This window comes from Danio rerio, chromosome 10, assembly GCF_049306965.1.
Source record: "Danio rerio strain Tuebingen ecotype United States chromosome 10, GRCz12tu, whole genome shotgun sequence".
NCBI classification, from domain to species: domain Eukaryota; kingdom Metazoa; phylum Chordata; class Actinopteri; order Cypriniformes; family Danionidae; genus Danio; species Danio rerio.
This window is the reverse complement of record NC_133185.1, coordinates 37,789,103-37,805,468: the sequence shown is the minus strand read 5'-3', so window position 1 is coordinate 37,805,468 and position 16,366 is coordinate 37,789,103. Positions and strand designations below refer to the sequence as shown.

General features: G+C 39.7%; 1 protein-coding gene and 1 long non-coding RNA gene across 6 annotated transcripts in view; one reads left to right on the top strand and one right to left on the bottom strand.

Annotated features, from left to right (window-relative positions):
- The window catches only part of LOC141376421 (uncharacterized), a 71,678-nt gene that overhangs the window by 2,044 nt on the left and 53,268 nt on the right, over positions 1–16,366 (top strand). The window contains exon 2 of the long non-coding RNA XR_012386448.1: positions 3,795–3,890. This is a non-coding gene — a long non-coding RNA (uncharacterized lncRNA). The remainder of the gene's footprint in view (positions 1–3,794; positions 3,891–16,366) is intronic.
- Positions 6,523–16,366, bottom strand: part of ppm1e (protein phosphatase, Mg2+/Mn2+ dependent, 1E) — a 114,089-nt gene continuing 104,245 nt past the window's right edge. Inside the window, exons 7-8 of one of the 5 annotated variants that reach the window (XR_012385912.1) lie at positions 12,128–14,181; positions 6,523–7,779 (exon numbers count right to left, since the gene is read on the bottom strand). Coding sequence is in view for 2 of the 5 variants with exons in the window: in XM_073913979.1 (XP_073770080.1) it covers positions 7,735–7,779; positions 13,259–14,181 (968 nt within the window). In the remaining 3 variants the exon portion in view is untranslated. 5 annotated transcript variants of the gene reach the window in all.

Here is a 16,366-nt window from a genome sequence, read left to right as displayed (position 1 = left end):
CCTTTTATTCATCAGGAGTCGCCACAGCGGAATGAACCACCAACTTATCCGAGAGGGGTCTGGATGCAGACCTGGTGCAGTGCAGTCTGAGCTGCATGCAATGCTTTTTAATGCGCTCCCATAACCCCACCCCTAGCCCTACCCGTCACAGTGACATCACTCACTCCATTGAGTGCATTGTGTTTGACATTGCATCGCTGAGTGATGCAATCATGAAGGCTGCATTCAGATACTATTGACTTATCCAGCATAGGTTTTACAGAGCGGGTGCCCTTCTAGCTGCAATCCAGTACTGGGAAACATCCATTCACCCTCATCCACTACGGCCAATTTTGTTTATTCGATTCACCTGTGTTGCATGTCTTTGCACTTGTGGGGTAAACCGAAGCACCCGAAGAAAACCCATGCGAACACAAGGAGAATATGCAAACTCCACACGAAAACGCCAACTGACCCAGCCAGCGCTTGAACCAGCATCCTTCTTGCTGTGAGGCGACAGTGCTAACCACTGAGCCACCGTGTCACTGTTAACATATATAAACAGATAATCCAACTGAGTTCATATTTCACATGACGTGTTGTAAATTTTACTTTAAGAGATAAATAAAAACACAATTATTTTGTTCAGCCATTTTGCCTTCATATCTGTTTTTCTGTTACCCTCCCCCTAAAAAACCTACACAAAAACATAGTAAATATTTTATGAAATCGTATAACCGCAGGAATAGTTGAGCTGATGAATGTTTCTACTGTATATGACTGAAATGCAGGATTAAATCTGTTCATCATATATTAAAGGTGCAGTAGGTGATGGTCTTCAGAAACATTTTTTTGTTGTGCTGGTTAAAAGTCTCTTCACATTTTAATAGTAATGATTAAAGTAAATGATCTAAATGTATTTATATTTATTTTTATATTCTGGGTAAGACTAAATGATGTTGCACCAATTAAACAATGTTGGGCCGATAGTTCCCATAATTCTGATAAGTAGCCCAAACTGTCTGTCAGAAAATGTAGATTTGTGCACCCGTTCACGCAGATCTGCCGGTTTGCGTTCATGCGGGCCGCAGTTACATGGACACTGGTGACAGCGCTAAAAACAAATGCTCAATCAAAACTTTTTAAAATCCTGTTTGCACGATGACATAATCCCTGAAGCAAAGAGCATAGAATCACCAAAAGGCATCACTCTAGTGCAATTTGGTAAACAGCCACTAGATGGTGCGGCGGCCATTTTGGAATGAAAACTCCAATAGAACAACAGTCTGTAAAATAAACTATTAAAAGTGCTGATAATTGTGATGGTAAGTGTTGTATTATCATCATTATCAACGATTGATTTGACTATTTTCAGGTTAATAAGGGCCTTTTACAGCATCAATAATGTAGATTTGTATTTAGTTTGACAACAAACATCAGTAAATAGCGCTGTTCCGCCTAGCCTGCTTTACTGAGCTGAAGTTGGTTTTATATTCACATTGGTTCATTTTTGAACATTGACAACCTGTGATGTGCTCCCTTTATTGTTTACCATGCTACTCTGAATATTCCGTCTGAAACAGTATCTAAGTATGGCTTAGTAATAAGTGTAGTTCCTGCACACTGCCGGCCAATCACTAAGCATACAGAAGTCGCTTTAGGAACAGAGAGTGAGACCAGCGATCCTTGCATGCATGAAATATTGCACAATATGACAAGTTTTGCTTGCTAACTACACAACTGAAAACTTGCTAGATATAACGCAGTTTTTTGTTTAGAATTGTAGTATTATACTTTAAAGTTTTCTTACTAGACATTATCTAGTGGGTCTCTGTCATCTTTAATGTGCACGTTCACAATTTTCAGGATGCGTGGCTTTGTACAGCAGGGGAGGGATTGTGTTTGAGAGATATTATGCTAGCCGTTTAGCATTTAGGCAGATCACCTACTGCACCTTTAACTACAACTTAAGCAATCCTGCCTTTTCAGAATACTTTCATTAAAGCACTCAATTAAATGAAGAAACCACAATCTCCAATTAGACAATATCCAATTAGATTCAAACATATTTGACACAAAACGTTATGTGTGACACGGACTCACATTGTCGCCACCACAGGAAGTGCAAGGAGCTTGATTAAAAGGCAGCTTGTTCAATTAAATTGCCCTGTGTTATTGCCAGGGCCTGACAGCCGGACACTATAATTACAAGTCCTGGCTCAGAAAGCCTTTAGGGGTCACAAACAAGTCTTGTGTTTCAGCGGTAAGGACTTTCTGTACTTGAAATCTGAGAACAGGCTGTAAAATCTACTTTAGATTAAGATTTACACAAGTGTTATTATTTATGCTTATACTGACCATAGGAGGAACATTTAGGGGTTTGTGGAATTTATAACAGTTCGCAAATATGTATCGTACATCATTACCAGCCAATCCGCCTCACAAATATAAACGTAATCAAAATAAAATGACCCATGTTTTATTAAGAGCTCCGCTCTGAACGATTATATGATAGAGTCTTATTCATTGTGTCGCATTAGTGATATTTTGTATGCAAACAATGTTCTGTTTATCATCAAAAGTATAGCTATACTGTAAAACCCAAAAGGCTAAGGTAAATCAAACCATTTTAGGAAACCGATTGCAACAACACTGTAAAAAGTGATTATTTACTTAGTAAGTAAACCCATTGCCTTAAAAGCACCAAGTTAACTTTACAAAAATAATGTAAGTAAATCCATTGTAACTAGGAACTCTTAAGTTGACTTCATTTTTATATGCTAATTGTACTCCGTTTTTTTAAATAAAAGTAAACTAATCACTTTTTCCAGTACACCTTTATTATATTCGTTTTTTTCCCAGCTTTTCTGTAGCAAAATTACATACAGTTAAATAAATCTGCTTTTCCAGACTCCAGTGTGTCTAAATTCAATACAGGCTATAATTGTAGTTTTTATAGACGTAATGAAGCACCAAATATGTAATATTGTAATAATTACAGTAATTAATTGAAAACAGACGTGCTAAAATAGTCTGATTATGTAAAAAGGGATTAGTTATTTTAAAAAAGTGAGTATAATTAGCATAATTATAAAAATGAAGTAATCTTAACAGTTCCAAGTTACAATGGGTTCACTTGCAAGCCTACAAGTCAACTTTCTGCTTTTAAGGCAATTGGTTTACTCGCTTTAAGTAACTAATCACTTTTTTCAGTGAAGCCATTTAAGTTCAAAACCTAATCCTAATGAGTACTGTGAACTTACACCATTTGAGTAAACGAAGCAATTTGAGCAAAGTAAAACCCAATAACTGAAGAGAACTCAAACCAACTGAGTACTGTAAAACTCAATAAGACAACTCAAATCATTTGAAGAAGCCGATTGTAACAAACCATTTGAGTTAAACTAATCTATACGAGTACTGTGAGCTTACTCCATTTGATGTAATGAGGTATTTAATTAACCCATTACCTTCAACACTGAGTTAAAAAACTCTTTATAAATGAGTATAATTAACTTCCAGTAAATTTTGAGTTAACTACACTCATTTCATTTGATAAAGTTGATTGTTGGGTTTTACAGTGTATGTACGGAGCACAGCTCATGTGGAAAGTCAATTTAATCCCATTGGAAAATCTTCACACCATATTGATAGCTATTGACTATATTTTGCTTGCATATAATTAAAAAAAAAAAAAAAACGTACCGTTTACTCTTCCTCTTGTGGTTTTAAAGCTTTGAGTTTTTTATTTCTGTTGAACTCAAAAGAAAATATCTTGAAAAATGCGTGTTGATGGTCTTCATTCATTTCTATAGTGGGAAAAATAATACCATGGAAGTCAGAAGTCTTCAAAATAGCTTCTTCAGTGTTCAACAAAAGAAGGAAACTGCAATGTTTTGAACAAGTGAAAGGTGAGTAAGTAATGACAGAATTTTCATTTCTGTGTGAACTATTCATTTAAATTACTGTTAAATGGTATACAGGGAATAATGTGCAAAAAGAAGGCCTCGTCCCTACCTAATATTCCATTTCAGTTGGAAGTATATCAACATACTGAAATAAAACTCACAGCAACTTTTGGTTTACACTGACTGTAAAGGAATCACTGAGTATGTTTAGATGGACGCCAAGAATCAGATTTTAATACAATTAAGGCAATTATCTGATTAAGAGTCGACCATATTAACAGCGGTTTTTACGATTAAGGTCATAATCAAAATAAAAAGAAATAGAATTAAGACATGCGGAGTATAGCAATTTCAGTCGCATTATTGAAGTGCAGTACAGACATGTAAACACCGTAATCAAACTATTATCGTCGCATAGGATTTTTGCCACATTTTTCGACAGGATAGTCCAAACAAACATGGCTGTTTGACATTATTTTCTGCACCTACCAAGTCAGTGAAGAACCACAGGCACCTGCATTGCGAAATGCGGAGGTTTTTTTCCCCCCATTCAGCATGCAATATCAAATTCTATTAAATCAACACTCTTCCAGCAAATCGTACTCACATCCAATATCGCGTTTGTCACAGAAGCATGAATGAAATGTTCCTGAATAAGAAGTGAAACTGCCAAATTGCAGTAAAAGTTGACAACTTGAAAATTAAACACCCGTTTCATGTTTCAATACATGAAACTCTAGAGATAATGTGGATAGCCTAATGAAGCAATGAAGTTAATCGAATTAAGCGCTATAACATGTAAAACGGGATCATGAAAGGAACATTCAAAAAACAAGTCGTGTATGCTCCTTAATTATATTATTGTCATATTCAGATTAAGACAAATCATTTAATTACTGATGTCCATGTAAACGTCAATAAAGTGGTTGAGCGTTAATGGATTTAAACACCGTTGCTGCATCCGAAATCACATACTTCCATACTATATAGTACGCAAAAAAACATGCGAGCTGAGTAGTATGTCTGAATTCATAAAATTCGAAAAACAGTATGCTGGAAAAACCTACTACTGACAGGATTCTGAAGTGTGCATCTGATGGATGCTACACTATTCCATGATGCAATATGAGAGAATTCATGAATAGTAGTGAAGCGATGTAACTGACGCAGGTAAATCATGCGATAATAACAAATGGCAGATGTAGTACATTTGAGTTCCATTCATACTACTCGCATTCATACTATATAGAACATACTTTTCTAATGGTTGTGTAGTAAATTCAATTGCAAATGTAATACCTACTGAGTAGTAGGTGATTTCGGATGCAGCCCATGTTTAAACGTGAATCTGTCTCCATATCAAATGATATACCAAAACACACCTTGACACTAGGTGTAAAAGTTCCATTTCCAAGCAACTCCCTGGTCACCTTCTAGTTATTATGACTGAGGTCCCGTTTACACTGCCAGTTAAATGTGAGCCAATTCCCATTTTTGTGCTCATATGTGACACAGATAGGATCTGTTCTTTGACCATGTAAACACGAAAAAAACACACAAGCATTCGGAGATTCAGAGATCGGTCCCAGGCCTACTTCACATGTGGTAATAAATCAGATATGTGACAGTGCGACTAGCATGTAAACAGGCAGTTCGGATTTATTGAGGCATTTTGTACGTCATTAAACTTGCGACAATGATGTTGAAGGAAGAGAGTGTGTGGAGACGCCGACACGGTAAACAACAACAGAGGAAACATGGAGGAAAGTGGTGTCAGATCAAATTTTGGTTTGCTCATCCTAACATTTCAGACCCACTTATCCTCATTAAAGCCTACTGCCACAATTTGCTTCCACTAGACCTGAGATTTCTCTCGTACCCACAAATTCCTCTAAATGGTTGAGGACACCATATGTAAACCATTGGCGCAAGCTGCGATGACGGCCCTTTCCCTCCTCCTCTGCCTTCACCTCAAAATCATTTTAAAGTTGGGCGAACTTCGCATATTTCGCAGAGCTAACCCCCATTCACACGGGGCTTCAGCGTCAGCGCTTGACAGAGGGAGTATCTGAAGTTGGGGCTGACGCGATCGTCATAGCAGTGTCAGCCAATGAAAGTATTCAGCAATCGGTTACTGTCTGACCTAGTGTATTTGCATACAGCGATCTAATTGACTGACTCTTCTGTCGGCCCTTGAAAAGTTGAGAATGTCCCAACTTCTGCAGAAGCAACGCCACTGAAGCGGCGCCGACGGATCCACAATGCAGTTCAGCAACGCCTGACGTAACCCATTCAAAGCATTGAAGCTGATGCCCCGTTTGAATGGGGCGTAAGACAGTTTCTTCCATCGTGGCTAGTGTGGCACAGACGCTAGAACCTGCCTTTATGTATGCGCAACGTCGTAAAGTGTATGGCAAGTGTAAATGCATGAATCGTATATGGGTCACAATTAAAAGAACATGTAAACAGACAGGCAAAAACATCAGATATAGGCAACAAATCGGAATTGGACCTGACAGTGTAAATGTGACCTAGGTATCTTTTAAAAGGTGAAAGTAATGAGGCACTGACCAGACCACTGTCCAACTGACACACATCCGATTATAAAAAAAGAAAAGCTCTTGGAGTACAGTAGTGGTTTCTCATCAACACAGGTTTAATAGAATACAGTGAAGACCATCAGTAACATGTTTCCTTTTTTAAGATACGTTTTTTTCCCCCCACTAAGTTGTCTGGAAACCCTTCCTCAGCTTTGCTTTAGAGAAGACAAGCCCTTTGAAGAGCTCTCTTCACTCATGGCTTGCGTAGGTTCATTATTGCTAGCAGAAAAAGAGCAGTACATGGACAAAAAGCAGTGACAGCAAGTGAGGAAGGCTAACCGTCATGAAAGATAGAGCGCGCGGCCTTGACGCAGAAAACTATCGCTAACAGGGGAAACGCTGCGTCTAACAGTCAGTCCACGGGGGGCCAAGGCTCAAGTGTACGTGAAGTGAGATGTTCCTCATTGAAATGAACCGTCTGAAAACTTTGGTCCTTTGACTCATAAGCGAGAGCCTGTGACTGCATTACAGACGCCCAGCGCTGCATCTGTTAGACTTTCGCGCGCTTCCAAGTAGTTTTCAAGTGTGTACTTCAGCGAGAAGGGGTCGGGGCCATAGGTTACTGAAAAGCATTACAGACTTCTGTATCCATCTGAGTTATCAGTGGTGATTAAAATAGCACATTTAGGAGACAGACGTCACATACACATCCCAAATGTTACGCGCACCCACGCACACACTCAAAACACACATACGTACATACATGTATACAATATATGTAAGTTACTACACTTCCAATATATAATTTGTGCCCCGATGCTAGAGGGCTGATCGTGGGGGGGGATTGTTCATGGAGGGGGAAGGCTATCTTTGAATCTATACTCTGCATAAATCATTTCCAGCACAGCTTCGTTGTGAGTCTGTGAGCTGCACTCATTGATCTCCGGTCATTTCGAAGGCCGTGAGGGAACGTCTTTCACTTCTAGTGCAGGTGAGCAATTTACGAGGCATGATACAGCTGGCAGGACAGCCGGAGACGTGCTTTCGAAACTTTCAGGAGGGTGTGAATCTCATTGTGGACGGTAGAGCGTGTAGATACATTCGGGAGAGTCTTTTAATGTTGTTGAAATATTTAATCGATGCTCCTCCTCGTTCGTGTTTGGAGGGTTCCTCTTACATTCGGCATCTGGATGTACATTCCAGTTAAAATGCACCGTGACTGTTCAACTTCCCATTCCAGACACTTTTCTGATTGGAGAACACTGTGTGGTTGGGTGAAATTCGTGGCTGGAGGCGGATGAGGGTGATTAAACTCGTAAGTGATGGATGTTTATGCCCCGCCCATTATCCATCTAACAGATAAAAGAATGGAGACTGATCAGTGCAATGGCACAGCAGGGATCATGGCACAAGTCTTTCCGCTAGTGATAGACGTAAGAGGGAAGGGATGGGATTTGCAGCATAGCTTGTTAAAACGTGTGGTTTGTGTCAAGCACCAGGCCAGCACAGGTATCTTGAACAGAACCACCCCCTGGCATCATGGCTGCGAAGTTTGTGGTAATATGACATCATTATATGTGGCGAATATAAATGTGTGTTCGTATGATTAGTGGTAATTTTCCTGTACTCCAGGGGTGTCCAAACTTGCTCCTGGAGAGCCGGTGTCAAGTTTAGCTCCAACCCTAATCAAACACACCTGAACCACCTAATCAAGCTCTTACTAGATATACTAGAACTGGTGTGCCCAAACTCAGTCCAGGAGGGTCGGTGTCCTGCAAAGTTTAGCTCCAACCCCAATCAGACACACCTGGAGCTTTTACTAGGCTTTCTAGAAACATCCGGGCATGTGTGTTGAGGCAAGTTGGAGCTAAAATCTGCTGGACACTGGCCCTGCATGACCAAGTTTGGGCACCCCTATAATAGAAACGTTTTGGCAGGTGTGTTGAAGCAAGTTGGAGCTAAAATCAGAAGGACACTGGCCCTCCAGGAACCAAGTTTGGACAGCCCTGCTGTCTTCAGGCTACATGTGGGGTAAAATACAACTCAAGCTCTAGTGACAACACATTGTGATGGATACCACAGAAAATGTTTTGGGGTAAACTGTTAGGGTTTAGGGTTAATCTAAAGCCTCATTCACAGTCTGAGCGACTCCCAGTGGTAAGTGACTGTTCATTTCAATGGAGAATGAGCTCCTTTCGGCAACCTCCGTCTACACTAGCAACACTGATTGTTGGCGAGAGGTGCAACAAAGTTGAGAATACTTCAACTTTATGCAAATGATGAGCGTCTTTCTTGAACGACAGCCAATAGGAGCACCAGTAGAGCTTACGTGATCCTCTCTCAGCTCAATTAGATGCTAGTTGTAGTCTTAGTTCTGTAGACCTACAGAGAGCTGTGCTTGCAGCAGGTTGCCACCCAGGGGTGTGTTTCCGAAAACCATTGTTAGCCAACTAAGGATGCAATATTCGTTGGTACAGACGTAATTCGTTCAAACTGAATCACAAACGTGTAAACTTGCAACTACACTACTAGAGCTGTAGTTAGGAGCATAGTTCCTGGTTGTGTTCTAATACTAGTTATCCCCCCTATTCCCTATTCATTTAGAACATTCCACATTTAAACTTGGAATGATAAAAAAGCATTAAAGTCATCTCTCTTACATGTCATTTTCTTTTAAAGCATTTTTACACTTCAGTTTTAGCGATTTTCATATTGACATTTGCGTTCCCTTCGCAGTGCACGTTGAAAACATTTATGCCATTTTGAACACAGCCGTGGCTCATGACAAAAGCTATAGGTGACCTAAAAAAATAGCAAATAAATGAATGAACAATATACTACTTAAAATAATAATAAATTAATAACTATAAATTAATAATAAAAATACTACTACTAATAATAATAATTTTTATTATGAAGTAGGATTATTTTCATATCTTAATAAATAGCCTACTGTAAATTACAACCATTAACCATTTATATGATTTATATATGAGATTAGAATATGTGCTAGCTTTTTGTAAGTGGTTTCAGAATTCAGTGTTTCAGAATAGAATATGGAATATTCATATTATTTTTTTTACATATTTCAGTTAATATGGAGAGTGCATGCTTTTACCAAAACTAGCCTTATATTGGATTTTAAAAAATAAATAAATGTGTGTGTGCGTGTGAAACAATATAATTTGCACAAAAAGTTTGTTTGTTTTATCTCTAAGGAAGCTGTTACTCTGGCCCATTTAGAGCATATATATGGGCGTTTTACGGTGTAACTAATGTTGTTCAAACGACGGATCTGCGACAGAGAAACCACAATTTTGAAGAAACGCTGGTCACTACATCGTTCTTTTCCCAAATGATGCATCACACTATGATAGTTCAGCCATGAGTTACGTTGTTGTTTGGGAAACGCACCCCAGAATGATGGGCAACTACAAAGTCGCTGCTAGTGTGAATGAGGCAGAACTCTTGAAATTAGCTTGTTTTGGCCTAATTTAATTTGAAATAATATCAAGCCAATCTGTTCTTGAAGTTTCTGTCATTTCACTTTAGGGCTCTCAAGTTGCGCACATGATTTAAAAAATTAAATTAGTCAATTATTTGCTGGGATAATTGGTGAAACTTGATCAATCACCCGCTTCGAATGTTATCACTTGATTGAATGGGCATTATTAGTGATTATCAGCCAATAAATATGGGCCAGTAGGGGCCTTCTGCGCCTACTAGTAGGCTGTTATTATCCATCCACATGGTTAATCAGCTGTATTAATAGACAAGACTCCAGATCCAGATCTGTATTTACATTACTGTGATGGTTGGGGTTGGGGTAGACGTTTATAAAATACAATAAATGGGAAATTTAATAAGCAATATAAATAATTCTTGTTAACTTCTGGCTACAGCTATATGTGATCTATAGCTGATTAGCTATGTGGTTGGATGATAACAGCCTTCGGAGCCTACTAGTAGGCGCAGAAGACCCCTACTGACCCATATCTATCAGCTGATAACCACTGATAATGCCCTTTCAATCAAGTCATAACATTCAAATCGGCTGGATCAATAGAGCACAAGGATTGCTGTTCACCCAAACATGATAATTCTCACACCATGCCATTTCAAAGCTTCAATGACTTTCTTCTGTAAATCATTCAATATATGTTTTATCTATTTCTTTCGTCTGCTGCATACACTAGAAGTGAATGGTAACAAACAAGATTGAAGTGTCATTTTTGGGTGAGCTATCCCTTTAAATTTGTCCAGATGATTGTTTTTAACTCATTGTCCAAAGCATGTTACGTCTAAACATCATGCCGTATTATTAGTGACTGAGAGACGGATAATACTTTACATTCGTAAACCAAGTCCCTCTCTGTATTCCCCAGTGTACCAAATGTACTAAATTCCCTCTCTCAAAACAAAGTCTGGTAAAGATCGTAAAAATGTACATGACAAATCTGGTTCTAATCTTAGGTGTGTGGAAACTAGTAGAGAGATCAGATCATGCAATCCTGTCCAAAACAGGCCTATGTTGAAGATATTAAAGGCACACATTGTGCTGCTGAAACCCAACCATCCATGTCCTCAACACCTGAGGGGCACTTTAAACTATGTCTAGCTTATTATGTTGTCGAGCAAACCGTTCAGGCTACATTTGCATCCTATGCAAGCTTAGATCTGACAATTACAATAGCTTCATCCAACTGAACAACCCAACAATATTTGGCCGGACCTATTCGTTTTTAAATTCAGACTATGAATGTCAAGCTTTTTTGTAGGTTGTATCTGTAGCGCTGCCTAGAGATGGTTTTGTGCCCCTTTATAAATACTCAGACCTTTTCTTCTTTGGTTTTAAAACGGATTATGTGTGGAATATATATATATATATATTTACTGCATCTAAAATGAATCTGATATGTTTCTCTCCAAGGCAATGATTGGAAAAGCAAGCAGGTGGTGTCTGTCAGTGGGTTATTTCTAGTTAGCATCATCAAAGGATGGTTGGAGATATGTGCAAACGCTTTGACGTGGCAGTCGCCCAAAACCAACCCAGCACTTTCCACAATTAGATTACAAAAACAGAGCCTCATTTTATTTAGATTTATTTGTTTCCCAGCAGAAAACATAAAATAGACATTAAAAGTCAAATAAAGGAGACCAAATTATTACCTATTTGTGGAAAGTGCCATTTAGATAAATGGAGACATCTTACAGACGTAACAAGATTAAACACAAGGTCATAAACAGCACAAACATTATGTGTGCTATAAACATAAACACACAAATGAATATGATCCCACTCATTTTAATGAATAAGCAGTCAGATCATAATGATGCCTGAATCTTAACCTGCAATTTATAGCAGGAGTGCCCAAACTCGGTCCTGGAGGGCCGGTGTCCTGCAAAGTTTAGCTTCAACATCAATCAGATACACCTGGGCTAGCTAATCAAGCTCTTACTAGGCTTTCTAGAAACATCCTTGCAAGTATGTTGAGGTAAGTTCCAGCTAAAATCTGCAGAACATTGACCCTCCAGGACCGAGTTTGGACACCCCTGCACTAGAGTAACCAGTTCATATAGTAAGTAAATGAAGGAAAAAAATAAATAGTAGATCTGTGAGGTGATTCTGAATAGGATTCTCTTAAGGTGTAGTGTGTGAACATGGCTTTTTTTAACCAGGAGCTGTATCATGTCTCTTACTTTTAGAACCAGATTTGAGATCTGCTGACTGCAATCAGTTGCTTGCTTTTACATTGGGTTTGTGTGGAACTTCAGTTATGATTGGATAGTGTTAGGGTAGTGTAAACACTCTGGACCAGAGAGATGATGAGGATGAAGAGGAAGCTGGTTAAGAGTGATGGTGGATTCTGATAGGCTGGCTCTTATAAGACGAAAGTGGAAGCGTTAATGCAGTGTGGTATGTTTGACTGTGCGTTTCTGTTCCAAAAGCAAGTGAGCCCTATATAGGTAACAACATTTAGATTCCTCAATAGTGACTCATTTGGACAGTCTACTTAGGGAGCAACACATTTTAAATGGCAAAAGGCATAATTTCTGTAGGGGTTGTTGTCAGCATCTAACTAAGTGGTTTAGGAATAAGATTAGATGCAGTCTCATTGGTGAAATTTCAGAATTTCTAAGTACTGCAGGGATGACATCACTGTCAAATCAGATTCTTGTGTGCAAATAAACACAAAGAAAACCTGCATGATAAATACACAAATCCTGTGAATACTTATGGACTGGATTGTCAGCCTCAAAATTTAATTGACTGTATAGATGCATAAAAGCTCACTGTACGTTGTTATTAGTATTTAGATGTACTGTGTAAAGAACAACTTGCTCAAAAGTCATCAAGTAGCTTTTACTATGGTCAGCTTGGCAAATTTGCATAAGCTTGGACATGAGCGAAATTTGCATGGTGAACTTGTTTGCCCCCCTGATGACTCAACGATGACTGGATTCTTTGTGAAATTTCACAGAATAACTTTAAATATGGCCGCGCATATTCTCTGATAACCATAAATATATACAAAACAAACAAATAATATTTCAAATAGTTGTAATTATATTACAAGTTTTGCCGAACGTTTCTATTGAGCCAAGATTGTCTCCTTCTTCATTAAAGATGCATGCAAATACTGCCTTCAAACCAATCCAAAATGAGTGGCCTTTTAAAATGCTGTCTATAAAGGTTACTCACTGGGTTTTGGAACAGAGTGTGAATATATGCATGTGTACGTCCACCACAGGAGGGTGTTAGCTTCAAGAATGTAGGGCGTGATGATGGGGCAAGGAAGATGTCGATTAGACCCTTTTGCTATGGGTTACATGAGGAAAGGCTATCCCGGGCTTCCTCTCTGAGGAGCGCAGAGGATAGGGCACACTAGGGAAGCAGCTCAGAGGACCGTGGCTTTCCCTGGCCCTCCGGGTCAGGCGCTGTGATTCCCTCCTCAGCGGCAGGACGTCCAGCCGCCTCTTCTTGCGGCCCTCCTGAGAGAAGAGCGCAGCCACCTCCAGCAATTGTCCATCTGAGGTGGTCTGCATGTAGGAGGGCACTCTAGGTTTAGGCTGGGGTTTTTGCCTGTACCCAGAAGGGTCGTCCTCTTGGTAAGGACGCCAGGCAGCGCCGGCCCTGCTGTTGGAGGGAATGAGGTCTGGCGTGACGGTTCTGGTTGGGGGCAGGCCAGATGAAGCTGGGATCCTGAAGCAACCAGTCTCTGCATGCACATCCGGCCCTGTGATGCTCAGACTTGTTCTGTCCGTGAATGAATCCATGCGGTCTTCGTAGGCCAGGTCAGCTGGCGCTGAGCACTGCTGGAGAGGCCAGCCGCCCCGGTTCTTTCCTCCATTCTCCGCACCTCCATCTTGACACACCAATTCACTCTGCAAAGCATCCACTGCTTCTTCCTCTTCTTCCTCCTCTCCTGCGTCCTCCAATGGCCCCTCATCCTGCTGCTCCTCAGGCTCATCTGAGGGCGGAGGCAAACGGGGGTCTCTGAGGAACACTACGATTACCGTGATGTTGTCACTGGACCCCGCATCTCGGGCTGAGGCCACCAGCTTGTGGGCCACCATGGCGGTGTCCCCGTTGTTCTCCTGCAAGTGGTCGCTCACCACTCGGACGGCTTCTTCTGGGTTCACTGTGTCGTAGAAGCCGTCGCAGGCCAGGATCAAGTAGTCCTCGCTGCCGTCCAGGTTGAAGGTGCTGCAGTCAGCATCGCCACAGATGTAGGGCTTGTGTTCTGAATCACCTGAACAAACAGACCAAAAAATCACTGTAAATACAACAATTAACTCAATGTAAATAAGTGAAACCAATAACAAAATTTACATCAGCTAATCTACATTATCCAATATATACAGCGGGGAAAATAAGTATTACATGTCATCATTTTTCTCAGAAAACATATTTGTAAAGGTGCTGTTGACTTGAAATTTTCCCCAGATGTTGGTAACAACCAAAGAAATCCATATATATGCAAAGAAAACAAATCTAATTAGTTTAAAAATGATGTTATGTGTAATAAAATGAAATGACACAGGAAAAAAGTATTGAACACATGAAGAAAGGAAGGTGTAGAAAGGCAGTGAAGGCCAGCAGCAACCCTCTGCGATTCCTCATTGTAAATGAATATTAGCTGCTTCAGTCCAACATATACATTGGCAGGATGATGAAGAAGAAACCAGGGTGGACATTTCAGCAAGTCAATGATCCAAAACACAGCCAAGGAAACTCTCACATGCTTTCAGAGAAAGAAAATCAAGCTGTTGAATGGCCCTGCCTATCACCTGACTTGAACCCAATAGAAAATACAAAATAAAGCTCAGATTTGATAAACGAGACCCACAGAACCATTAAGATTTTACACTCTGTGGAAATCTGTGAAAAGAATCACACATGAACAATGCATGTCACTTCATTCTCCATAGAAGAGGCAGCCTGTTGCCGTCACCAAAAAAAGCCTTTAATAAATATTATTAAATACATTTCAGCAGTTCAGTTCTTTCTTTTTGTGTCATTTCATTGTTACAACACAAAACTCATTTTTCAGTCTTTTTTGTTTTATCTTCAACCCAGGCTCATTCTGAAAACAGAGTCCAGCGGACGTTTCTGGAGACCACGAAATACGTCCTGGAATCCGCGAGAGGCTGCTGTGTGCGCGTTTTCGTATCTCAAACGTCTCTCGCGAGTGCCGTTCGCGCCCGCGCTGTTCTCGGGTCAACCCACCAGAGGCCGCTGTCTGACTGACCGAATGATTGACTGCGCGACTGGCCAATCGGCTAAACCCACCCTTCCCTGAGCCCAACCAGTTTTACAGATTGACCCGCCCACCCGCTCACTTCTCTAAACCCGAGCAACAATTTAGAAAAGCTGTCTAGAAAAAGAAAAACCCTCGTCTGTTTTAAAAAAAAAAATTTTACCTTGTTTTTGGATTTCACCGCGTTCTCACCCTGTTATGAACTCGTTCGCTTTATTTTTTGGATTCTGTTTTTGTCTTACTTTACGTACGTATTTCGCGGTCTCTAGAAACGTCCACGGGACTACGTATTCAGAATGAGCCTGGGTTGTTTATCTTTGTATTGTTTGGGTTTTTACCAAAATCTGGTTCAATTCCATGTCAACAGCCCCTTAAAAAATGTTATTCCCAGAAAAAAAAACATGCTGTACATCTTCATAAATATTTGTACCATAAATTAATCATGAATGTTTTTTTAATTTATATAAAATTTCTACACATTTTCCCATTGTGTACATTTTGTAGAATCTCAATAAACAACAAACACATAATTGTCATAAAAAATAATGAATAAGTAAAAAGGTGGTACAATAGTTTCTTATTTGTTTAATTTTGGAGTGAAATATGGCTCGGACATTTGTAGCACCAGTTGCCTAGGCTGTGGCAGAATTGGGCTCACTTGTACTATTTATGAATCAAGAGCTTTAAGGGAATTAAACGCTAGACTGATCGGATTATCTGACAGATTAGCCATCACCGTTTAGGGAGTGAAACGGTTCCTATGCTGAAAGTCATGGGAAAACTGGCTAAGGAGTTTTTCCTGGAGGTCAACCTTTTTTATTACAGCATTGCTCATTAGGCCACAAACCATAATCTTACACTATTTAAGGTAAATACTGTACACTGCTACTGTATCCATAATTTAATGAGGTGGTGAAGCTGGGATTAAAACAAATCAATTAAATTAGCAATCACTTTATTGATTAATCATTATCAGTAATGCAAGATGTTTACTTCATTCACTTCAAAAGTTTAACCTTTTCAAAAACATTGGCTAACCTAATATTTGATCCAGTGTTAGGTCACAACAACCCAGCATTTACTCAAACTGTATTGATACAATATACACTCACCGGCCACTTTAATAGGTACATCTTACTAGTACCGGGTTGGACCCTCTTTTGCCTTCAGAACTGCC